Raw genomic sequence first — 12,500 nt, forward strand, 5'->3', positions numbered from 1 at the left:
CGTATGGGGAGTGGGGGGACAGGCAGTGAGGAGGAGCTGAAGTGGGGACCTGCGCAAACTTGTGTAGAGGTGTGAGACAAGACCCATGTACACACGTGAGTGAGTTGTTGACCAACCAGTTCATGGGCGCGTGACCTCGGAGGCAGTCCGCCGACGAGCGTTGAAGGGGATAAGCAACTGCAGAGGTTGCAAGATCTGACTGCAGCCGCATTCATCCCGCGATAGTTTTACAACATGTGACATGTCACCTCGTCAACGCAACGTCGACGAAATTTCGAAGTTTGACAGGAAATCTAACCGTCATGCAGCATTTTGATCCAGGGTGCATTGCTGTCTTCATGCGCATATCTGCGTTGATGTCATGTCGAATGTACTTAATATTTCTGTTGTTACGTACATGGCAAATTGTTTGGATAGCAACTAAATTTCACAAGTGAGGGGAGGAGCTAAGGACGTAGGCTCAGAGCTGAGTAGGTTGTCTGTTGGCCTAGATTGCGTACCCATCATGCACTGCACTTCTTGAAGCTAATGTTCTCAAACATTCACTTAATTATCACAAAAGAGTAGTTTAGTTTTGCTTCAAAACTATTATTCTAATGTTCTGCATTTATTTTGGTTTTTTTTTTACAATTAAAACTCAGTGGTACATGAAAAAAAATTACATCTCACCAACCCACCGCCATTGACAAGTGTACGTTCAATCCTTGCTATATATAGGCTCTTGTTACCTCCCTCTCATTGATATGAACAAGAGAAAACTAGATGACTCAGCTGGGTAAGTATTAATTATTTGATATACCCTTACACTTTGTAGATCGGGGGGGCTAGTTAGTGCAGGCCTGGGTGGTGTGGGGGCCCTAGGACTTTGGTAGTGCAGAGGCCCTGAGCCATCTGGGCTGACCAATGCATCACTTTAGAATAGGGACCCTTATTCTGCATCTGTTTTCACACTGTTCAGGGTTTGTTCACACAGTGTGTCGGGAGCTTATACACATTGTATTCTGCCACTTACTACTTACTAATAAATAGAAATATAGGCTTACTGGTCCTTACTAAGGTTATATTAGTAATAAATCCCTAATTGGGCATGAACAAGACATTTGTGAATACATGCTTAACAACTGTCTTATTTTGCTTAGTACATGCCTTACAAGTTACTTACACAGGCATTAATATTGTATGTATTAGTGCTAATAGATGTGTCCCTAAAATAAAGTGTTACCGNAACATGCTATACAAATATATACTTGACTTGACTTCACCACAAATAAACAAAGGTCATAAGTTAAAGATTAGGATGATCTACTGCTTTAAATCATTGCCCAGTCCTTGTGTGCAGTGACAATAAAAGACTATCTAGTAGGGCTGGGCGGTTTTGGAAAAAATTAGCATCACGGTTTTCTTGATGAAAATTGATATCACGGTTTTCTGCACGGTTTTTTGATATGCGACGATTTCCCCCCAAATCTTAATCTTTCTGAGGAGAAGATCTCAAATTAAATGTTAAAATGAGATAAAATCATGAATTTAAATTAATCTCCATTTATATTTTATCATTTTTTCATTTCAATAATATTTTCTATAATTTATAGTTTATATTTCCCTATCCAAGAAAGTCTCAAATTAGAGAAAATGCAGCATTTTATAAAATAACCTAAAATCTTGACCAGGGTGCCATAGATTGTTCAAGGAAGAAGGGTTAAATGATTATAAGCAGCTGTTTTGGGCTTTTTTCCAAGACAGCCCAAAACAGCTTATTTCGTTCTACACCTGGCAACACGAATTGCTTATTTGTCGTTCTACACCTGGCAACACATCCGGCGTGTTGCGCTGCCGCTGGACTAGCGAGTAAACAACAGTGGGACAAAAACGAAACAGACTGAAGACAGACACGGAAAACAAACGGATTTACTTGACATTGTGTGCATATTGTCTTTGAATTAAAGTCCAAATCCAACGTAGAAGGTATTTTGTCCAGTAGTTTGTGTCATATTGCGATGTGTTTCGCTCCTATTTTGCCCCCAAATCATTTCAAACAAATATAGCAATGTAGCAATGTCTGCCCATTGCATTTGAAAGCTAGGCTACTTTAGCTTATAAGTAGTCTTAACAGCAGCGCACACAACAGTTGGGATGGTAATTAAATACAGTTAAGAATCAGATAACTGTTGTAGCCTGTTAACATAGCACCACATAGAATTGCCTTTTATTTAACTTTGTGAGATCAAAGGTAGGCTAAATGAATTGAAATGTTTGTCATGATTCATCCATGCCATGTGTGTTCATCATGTTTCACTCTCACTAGCCTCTAGCGCGTAACCAATTATTTTATTAGTTCAATCAACATCTTACATTGTGGTGACATTCCCTAGTAGAACAGCAACAACAGTGGACTTAGCAGAGTTGAAATGAAGTGTCAGAGACTTATGAATTAGAAGAATCTTTGGAAGTGTGACACGGAGTATGAAGCTCACGCACATAACATAGTAGGCTATAAACAACAACAACAAAACCGTCTCATCAAAAAGAGAACCTTGTGTAGTGTAAACCGAGATCACGGTTTTTAAACCGTACACCGCCCAGCTCTACTATCTAGTATCTCTATTCTATATATCGTGTTTTGGTTAGCAGGAGGTGTGAAAGGAGAGGCTTCATCTTCAGTGTCCGCGTGCTCTGACCTCAGACTGCCACTGCTATCGGATCCACTGTCTCTCTGGCAGTACTTATTCTGGGGCACAGACAGGGCATGCTGCCCTGCAGATTTATCCTTCCTGTTAGGAGTGAATTGTTCTTTTCTATGTATTTTCTGTTTTTTTATCTTATCTTCTGTTCTCTCTTATGTTCTGTTCTGTTCTATTCTTCTTCTATTTACTTCTTTTCTATTATATTCTATTCTATTCTATTCTATTCTATTCTCTTGTCTTCTTGTCAACGTGTAAGTATGTATCCATCATGTCTCCTCCATATCTGGGTGAGATTTTTTTTTTCTTCTACTCCACTCCCTTTCCCTTTTGTTCTCTTCTCCCCTCTTATTTTTTGTTTCACTATTTCTCTCTTCTCTTCTCTTCTCTTCTCTTCTCTTCTCTTCTCTTCTCTTCTCTTCTCTTCCTACTCCCCTCTCTTCTTCTGATCTGCTCTCTTCTCACCTTGTTTCGTCACCACTAAGTGTAATTCAATTTTGCCATTGTGAGCTCCATTGACTGAGATGGCCATTTCCTCACTACCTTCCTGCTACATGACTGCCATCATTGTGAGACATATTGACGGAAAGAGATGGAGAGACATTTGTCTCTTTTTCCTGCCGACCCATGTCACTGCTTTCAAATGACTATGTCGATATGAATTATGACTCTCTTCCTCTCGCACGCTTCCTCTTCCTCTCTCTCTCTCTCTCTCTCTCTCTCTCTCTCTCTCTCTCTCTCTCTCTCTCTCTCTCTCTCTCTCTCTCTCTCTCTCTCTCTCTCTCTCTCTCTCTCTCTGACTGCTGGAAAGATTTATGCTCTTCTGGGCATTTTTCCATTACTAAATTGGCCTGAGTGGGTTCTTTATTCTGTCCCATTTTCTGCATCTGTGTCTGTATCTGTATCTGTATCTGTATCTGTATCTGTGTGTGTGTGTGTGTGTGTGTGTGTGTGTGTGTGTGTGTGTGTGTGTGTGTGTGTGTGTGTGTGTGTGTGTGTGTGTGTGTGTGTGTGTGTGTGTGTGTGTGTGTGTGTGTGTGTACCTGGGTTGGGTTGCAGGTACTCTGTAGTTTTGGTCATGATGTCCATGATGGCTCTGCTAGTCGAGTCCACTTTCTGGAAAGAAAATCAAGAGACATTCAGACACGCAGGACTCAGTGTAAGAGGTGAGGTGTGTATGTGTATGTGTGTGTGTGTGTGTGTGTGTGTGTGTGTGTGTGTGTGTGTGTGTGTGTGTGTGTGTGTGTGTGTGTGTGTGTATGTAAGAGAGAGAAAGAGGAAGAGAGAGATAGAGAGAGAGAGAGAGAGAGAGAGAGAGAGAGAGAGAGAGAGAGAGAGAGAGAGTCTGTGCCTGTTGGCTGTATGTGTGTGTGTGTGTGTGTGTGTGTGTGTGTGTGTGTGTTAGAGAGAGAGTGTGTCTGTGTGTGTGTGTGTGTGTGTGTGTGTGTGTGTCTGTGTGTGTGTGTGTGTGTGTGTGTGTGTGTGTGTGTGTGTGTGTGTGTGTGTGTGTGTGTGTGTGTGTGGGTGTGTGTGTGTGTGTGTGTGTGGGTGTGAGTGTGAGTGTGAGTGTGTGTGCTGGTCGTGTCCACTTTCTGTAACAAAATCAAGGGATAGTGAAGACAGGAGTTAAGTAGTTTATCTCCCTAGAAGGAAAATTCCAGACACTCTGCTAAATAGTCTGCGTGGCCTCATGCCTGTACCCTCGGGGCTCTGGTCTTCAGACAGTGACAGAAAAGGATACATAAAAAACGTACACGTCTAAACAAATGTACAAAATGCTATACTTACAAGCATGGGTAAATAAATAAACGCACTGATAAAAGCTTGATAGCCGAAACGCGTTTGCTTTTGGACATGGTGGTAATTTATAAATAAATAATGAGACTAAGTTTGTGAGTGTGGATTTTTTCTTCTTTCAGTTGATACCTTTTATCGCGCACCCAAAGACATTCATTTTTTTCCAAGAAGTTGAGCGCGTCCTCTGACAAAGCTTAAATAAATAAACACCAGCCAACCGGCCAACTGCTGGTGAAATTTCAGTTTGCCTGGTAGAAAACACTAACTTGCTAGCCACTTTGACCCAAGTACAGTGCCCTCCATAATTATTGGCACCCCTGGTTGAGATGTGTTAAAAGCCTTAAAATAAATTCAGTGTTTATTGCAGAAGAATACTGTCACACTGAAAATTTTAGGAAAATGTAGCCTTCAACCCAAATGAATTGTAAGAAATAAAAAAAATCCCTGACTAAAAAATAATTATTTTTCATTAAATCACATGTTCCACAATTATTGGCACCCTTAACAATTCCCAGGAAATAAATATAATTGAAGCATTTCTGTCATTTCTACAGTAGTTTACAAAGTTTACCAGAGTATGTAGGAACATTTAATTAGTAATTCATCACTTCCTGTTTCCCTGGGGTATAAATATGACGTGACACCAAGACCATTTCTCTTATCCACTCTTAAACATGGGAAAGACAAAGGAACACAGCATACAAGTGAGGCAGATGTGCGTCGACCTTCACAGGTCAGGCAGAGGCTACAAGAAGATTGCCACTCAACTGCAGCTGCCCATATCCACTGTGAGAGGAATAATTAAGAAGTTCAAAACAACTGGAACAGTGGTAAACAAGCCTGGACGAGGACCCAAGTTTATTTTGCCACCACGCACAGTGAGGAGGATGGTAAGAGAAATCAAAAGATCTCCAAAGCTCACTGTTACAGAATTACAACAAATGGTAGCATCCTGGGGTCACAAAGTCTCCAAAACAACCATCAGACGCTGTCTACACGCCAAAAAGCTGTTTGGGAGGCATGCACGGAGAAAACCTTTCCTCACTCACAATCATAAACGCAAACGTCTGGAGTTTGCCAAGCGGTATTGGGGCTTCAATTGGGACCGTGTGCTTTGGTCAGATGAGACCAAGATTGAGCTTTTTGGCAACAAACACTCTAAGTGGGTCTGGCGTGCCACGAAAGATGTGCATGCTGAAAAGCACCTCATACCCACTGTGAAGTATGGGGGTGGGTCAGTGATGCTGTGGGGCTGTTTCGCTTCCAAAGGCCCTGGGAACCTTGTAAGGGTGCATGGCATCATGAATGCTTTGAAATACCAGGACATTTTAAATCAAAATCTGTTGCCCTCTGCCCGAAAGCTGAAGATGGGTCGTCACTGGGTCTTTCAGCAAGACAATGACCCTAAACATATGGCCAAATCTACACAGAAATGTTTCACCAGACACAAAATCAAGCTCCTCCCATGGCCATCTCAGTCCCCAGACCTCAACCCCATTGAGAACCTGTGGGGTGAGCTGAAGAGGAGAGTACAGAGGAGAGGACCCAGGTCTCTGGATGATTTAGAGAGATTCTGCAAAGAGGAATGGCTGAAGATCCCTCTTTCTGTTTTTTCCCATCTTGTGAAACATTATAGGAGAAGATTAGGTGCTGTTTTGTTGGCAAAAGGGGGTTGTACAAAATATTAACACCAGGGGTGCTAATAATTGTGACACACATTATTTGATGTCAAATTATTATTTCTTTATGTGGGATTTTTTCCCCACTGAATAAATGCACTTGTATTGAAGGTTGGATTTTTCTCTTTTTTTCCATTAAGGTCCCATATTATTTAGAAAAAAAATAAAAATAAATGGAAGCTAAAAAACACATCTCAACCAGGGGTGCCAATAATTATGGAGGGCACTGTAAGTATCCTAGTAAGATTACAGTAACATCTACTAGCCATTTTGGCTGGTGGTGAAAAGAGCTAATTTAGAGCCATGCTTATAGTATGAGCCATACAAGTAAGCAAGCATACACATTCCATGAACAATATTTGAAGAGTTCAGATGCAAAACCCCCTAAGTGCTATTTCAGAAAATAATCTTAATTCAGGGGTTCTCTAAAAATATAGAAGTGCAGGTCTGCAGAAATGGAGTTAGGGGGTTTTGCATCTGAACTCTTCATTTGTATGTTGCAGGAATGTGCATGGAATGTGCATGCGTGTCTTCCTTATACGTACAGTACGTAGGCTATAATAGGCAGCTGTAAGTGTATAATATTTCTCCCTTTGTGTACCTGTCATGGAAGCGGACATGGGGGGGGGGGAGATAAAGGGTCACTTGTCCTGGGCCCAGGGATTGTGGTTCCCATGACATTGTATGTGTTGAGAAAGGTAGTGTTCTGTTGCTTTCTGATGACTTTGTCCCAGGCCAAGTCAAAGCTGGTACAGTACCTGTTCTCTGTGGGCAGCAGACAGCTAGCATTGAGAGTGAAGCTGACACTTGGAGCCACTGGGAGCATAATTGTTTGACGTGTTCTACAGCCTCCCCATCGATCTATTGACAACGTCAGTGGACTGAAGTCGTCAGAGACTTGATGAGTCAGAGTGCTGGCTTGTGTGTGTGTGTGTGTGTGCATTTGTGTGTGTGTGTGTGTGTGAGAGAGAGAGAGAGAGAGAGAGAGAGAGAGAGAGAGAGAGAGAGAGAGAGAGAGAGAGAGAGAGAGAGAGAGAGACAGAGAGAGAGACAGAGACAGAGACAGAGACAGAGACAGAGCGAGTCAGTCAGAATAATGATCCTGGCAATCTGTCTATAGGTCAAATGACATGACAACTTTGGATTCAAAAGATTTGCTGTTTAATTTAGCTAATCTTAGATAGATTGATAAACCAGCAGAGACAAGCAGAGTACCTTAGATAGATAAATTGGAAAAGGTGGAGGACTGGAGGGGGAGGCGAGGGGAAAACAGACTGCTTTCTCAGAAAAGACCACTGACATTTAAGGAGTTCCATGCATTTTGAACTGCTTAAAGCTTGCTTTTACTTAACGCAAGATGCCAACATGCTGTCAGCATGGTGGTAATTTATAAATAAATAAGACGTAGCTTGATGAGACGTAGCTTATGAGTGCGGATTTTTCTTCTTTAAGTTGATACCTTTTATCACACACCCAAAGTCATTCATTTTTTCCCAGAAGTTGAGTGTGCCCTCTGACAAACTTAGCGGTTGGTCACCACTCATTTCAAACCAGAGCTGAGCTCACTCCTCCCACCCAAGTGCTCCAGTGCATCAAGGATCCAGACCAAAAATGAATGACTAAAGTAGGTAATGTGGTATGGTAAAACCAGGCTACCATGGTACCACAGTTGTAAACGTTCTTATGAGCTTCTATTGTAGTTGAGCTGCACTACCCAGGGAATTCTCTGCAGGGATGTGATTTCAGAGGGGAAGATTATGGTTCTAGGAGACAAGTCTGTTCGTTTGTTTGTTTGTTTCTCTGTTACCCCATTTGTTTTTCCACAGGGGAGCCATCCCCAAACTACATTCATATTATTATCCCATCCAAGGAATGCATGATTGAATACACCCAGAGAATTGTGTGCCGTTAGCTGAGCAGCACCCCAAGAGCAGGGGGGAAAGTCTTCGAAGGGATTTTACCGTGCTGTTTATACAAGGACAATTGCGAAAACGGCAGAATATTATTCAGAAGTGCCTTTTGCTTACACAGCATTTACCGGCCATTGTGGCCTGAAGACGGAAAAATCTGAAGACTCCATCCAGAGTGGGGAGTTTTGAAGACGACACGTGTTACGTCTCCATCTAAATGGCAAGAAAGCCAAAACATGTTCACTTCTCATGCAGCTTTACATCACACTTCTCCAGAATTTTACGATTTAATACCCTGATGATGAGGTTGCCGTGTACACGAAAGACACCTTCCATAAAATATGCTCTTGTTTAAACTTGCAATTATCCTCGTACAAAAGGCATCGGAAATTTGAAGACAAAACACCAGTTTTGCGTCTTCTATTTCACCATATAAACATGGCCTAAGAAGGCATTTCAGTTGCAAACTCACTCCCTCTCTCTCTCTCTCTCTCTCTCTCTCTCTCTCTCTCTCTCGCTCTCTCACACACACACACACACACACACACACACACACACACACACACACACACACACACACACACACACACACACACACACACACACACACACACACACACACACACACACACACACACACACTGCCACCACTTTTCTACCTTAGTCAGCAAGTTTCTACTGTCTACAACCACCACATCAGTGTGCAGTAGACCGTCTGCGTGGAGGTAAAACGTAATTTGGTGCCCTTGGTGCATTGATGTGGAAGTCTCGGCAAGCTGCAGCAGGCAGGGATAGGAACCAGCCTACCTTGACAACTACAGTAAAGCTGGATTTACAACGTAACCATGATGTACTGTATCCAGGAGTACCATCGCGACTGTAAACTTTTATGACGTTACATAAAAAAATGATATGGGTCCATTTTTTTTGTTCTCCTCTGTGTGCACTGCGCACTTCATTGCATTTCAAAAATGAAACCAAGGTGAGGTGTAAAAAAATATGCTGACTTTGCAGCCTGTGTGGACTATCCCACTGATTATAGTGTAACGGCCATCTCTAGACAGCAGTGTGTGAAACAGATGTGACGTAAATACAATTCTCGTAACCAATACTGGGGAGCAACATGGCCTATTTTGCAAGTGTTTATCTTCCACCCATGCAGATTACTTGCTTCCGTTTATTGGTATGTTGACGCTGCAAATATTTCGGTTTTGTTTACAATAAGGATAAATATATCTTGACAAGTATTGAAACTACAGAAGGAAGGGGGATAACAAGCTGTATTGACTGTAATCTACTGTATGGCCTTGAGAGCATTACAGTAATGAGGATAGGCTGCATATTGCGTTCCATAGTCCTTCTATGTGCAGTGTTGGGCAAGTTACTTTGAAAAAGTAACTAGTTACTAGTTACTAGTTACTTCTCCAAAAAAGTAACTGAGTTACTTCCTGGGTTACTCCGGTATCAAAGTAACTAGTTACCAGTAAAAGTAACTATTGCATTACTCGTCCCCCGACCATGTTTCATAAACCACATAGAGAAGGACGGTAAAGACAGGTGACGTTACAAACAACAATTTATTGCAACATAATAAACCAAAGCCACTGGATGGACAAAATATATATTTAAAAAAAAAAAAAAAAAGAAAATAACACATTTTAATAGGATTATTTAAATTCAACTGAAAATGTGCATGTTAAATCCAACTTTAAATGTAGTATTTACATTTTAATTGTTACTAAATGCTACCCTTTCAAACAAGACTACAATTACGTCATTTTGTAGTTCACAGAGTCGTGAAGCAGTAAAACATGCGAAGCAAGGATGTTCTCTAAGCACACACACACATTTAAACTCACTCGGTGACTTTATCCTATCTCAAGTGAGTCGGTGGTAGTGGCGAATGCAGTCGTAGTGTCCATACAGGTATTGGTGGAGGAATTAGGGGTGAGAGAAGTGGGTCTGGTAATGTTAGCTTGCGCTCCCTCCATTCAGCCCCCGGTGATGTGGGTAGCCACCTATCCGGACGCAAACGCAATAATCCTGGGATCAGACAAACACTGTTCACCAAGCAGCACACACACACTCATTCTGTCCCTCTTTCTGACTTCTACTGGGTGAATGGCAGCGGCGAACGTGGCCATATGACCGTATGGAGAGGTTTTGGTAATAGAACGCACGGTGACGACGCATAGGCTACCCTAAAACAGTAACGTGCAGTAACGGAGTGTATGAAATTGTAACGGCGTTATACTGACAGTAAGAATAATTAGTTAGATTATCCGTTACTGAAAAATGTAACGGCGTTAGTAACGCCGTTTATTTAAACGCCGTTATTCCCAACACTGACTATGTATAGTCAGTGCACATACCGTGCATGTACTGTATCAAAGGGTGGAGGCCCCATGTGTAAACAGCTGTGTAATCGATATGGCAGTAAATGCATTTCTGTAAAAAAGGAAAAATGTGTTGCTTGTCTTGTTGCATCAGATTATTAATGAGCCTAGCATTCATAGAACTGTACGTAGGCCTAACACCTGGGGCATAGCACCAAGCTTTAGGCCAACTCCATTGGACCAGTCTCCCTCCATTTATATGGTATTAATCGTTTTATAAAAAGAAAAAAAGAAAGTAAGAACAAAAATGTATGAGATGGTGGAATCCTCCAGGTTTTGAAACAAACACACACACACACACACACACACACACACACACACACACACGCACGCACGCACGCACGCACACAATAGTGCTAAAGATGCTGTGCAAGTCCAAGCTGTCTGGCCATGAAAGATGGTTTACTAGAAAACGATCCAATATCTGCGATAGCCAAACTCTATCAAAGTCACTATTAAATAGCCATTTTATCTGCAGACAGTATTGTTACAGTTTTTCTCAATTGGTTTTGTACATTTCTCACAACAGAATAATAATTCTCAAAACTTTTTGTTCAATTCTGACTTCCTGGTGTTACCTGTGCACATGATAAAATCAGTTTCTCAGAGTTTTCAGCATATAGCAAATACTTTCGTCCACCATGCAATGACTGTGTACAATTCTCAGCTTTTTCGTACATTATCGATTGCTTTCGTCATATCACTCAAAAATCTTTGTCGCTGAATACATGAAACTATCTAACACACCACAACATTTAGGCTCATAGGTCATAGCTTAAGTCTTGACATGCAAAATGATTTACCAAGTTGTTATAATGTGATAAGCACAATTTCCATTGGATTTTTGTCTATAAATGTGATGTGAATTGGTAAAATGCTTCCAGGTAAATATTGACTCTCTCCAATCAAAGGCAGTAGAAGGGATATAGAAAACGGGCATACAATACAACAATAGGCACTGTACTGCATTATATTACTCTATGCCTCATGTCCCCTTTACAATTACGCTCCACGCAAAATTACAATATTTCCCTAGAATTTCACAAGACAGTAAGTGCTCTTTATACAGTATCAGTGTATTGTTTCAAATTTATTTTGCCTTACAGTTCTATATTTTTTTCACATGGGCCTGGCACTGACATGTTCATTGGCACAAAAACTTGGTTTTGAAAGACAAACTAAGGATTTTGAACAAAAGACTTGGTTTTGCAGGTCATCCACGGTATTTTGCCATTTCTTAAAGCTGTTTTGAGAATGAATATTATGTTTTGCAAATTGCGAGAGATTCGAGAAATGTCCAAAAGCAATTGAGAAAAACTGTAATTGCATTGATTTACCGTATTTCTCTATTGGTTTTGTACATTTCTCAACAGAATAAGCATTCTCAGAACTCTCAGAAATACGTTTCTCATAGTTTTCAGCATTTAGGAAATGCTTTCGTCACCATGCAGATGGTTGTGTACAATTCTCAGCTTTTTCGTAAATTATCAATTGCTTTTGTCATATCACTCAAAAAGCATTGTCACTAAATACACAAAACTATCTCACCCCCCAAAACATTTAGGCCCATGCAAAATGACTTACCAAGCTGTCATAATGTGATAAGCACTGTATAATTTCCATTGGATTTTTATCTATAAATGTGATCTGAATTGGTAAATTGCTCACAGGTAAATATTGACTCTCTCTAATCAAAGGCAATAGAAGGGATAGAGAAAACAGGCTAATGCAATACAACAATAGGCACTGTACTGCATTATATTACTCTATGCCTAATGTGCCCTTTATAATTAAGCTCCGCGTAAAATTACAATATTTCCCTAGAATTTCACAAGACAGTATGTGCACTTTATACAGTATCAGTGTATTGTTTCAAATTTATTTTGCTTTACAGTTCTAGATTTTTTTTCACATGGGCTTGCAAGACAAGTAAAAAGGGATGGTAGAGGGCGCATTTTGACACCTCAACCAGAGTTTGCTATTTTTCCTATTTTGCAGTGAGAAAACCTGTCAATAAATAGTCATAGTCTAAATGTA

The 12,500-nt window shown here is 40.8% G+C and overlaps 1 protein-coding gene across 1 annotated transcript in view; it reads right to left on the minus strand.

The window, feature by feature from the left end:
• Positions 1 to 12,500, minus strand: part of LOC134437133 (endophilin-A1-like) — a 46,222-nt gene that overhangs the window by 15,679 nt on the left and 18,043 nt on the right. Inside the window, exon 3 of the mRNA XM_063186594.1 lies at positions 3,725 to 3,797. Coding sequence (XP_063042664.1) covers positions 3,725 to 3,797 — 73 coding nt within the window. The remainder of the gene's footprint in view (positions 1 to 3,724; positions 3,798 to 12,500) is intronic.

This window comes from Engraulis encrasicolus, chromosome 21 (assembly GCF_034702125.1).
Source record: "Engraulis encrasicolus isolate BLACKSEA-1 chromosome 21, IST_EnEncr_1.0, whole genome shotgun sequence".
Lineage (NCBI taxonomy): Eukaryota > Metazoa > Chordata > Actinopteri > Clupeiformes > Engraulidae > Engraulis > Engraulis encrasicolus.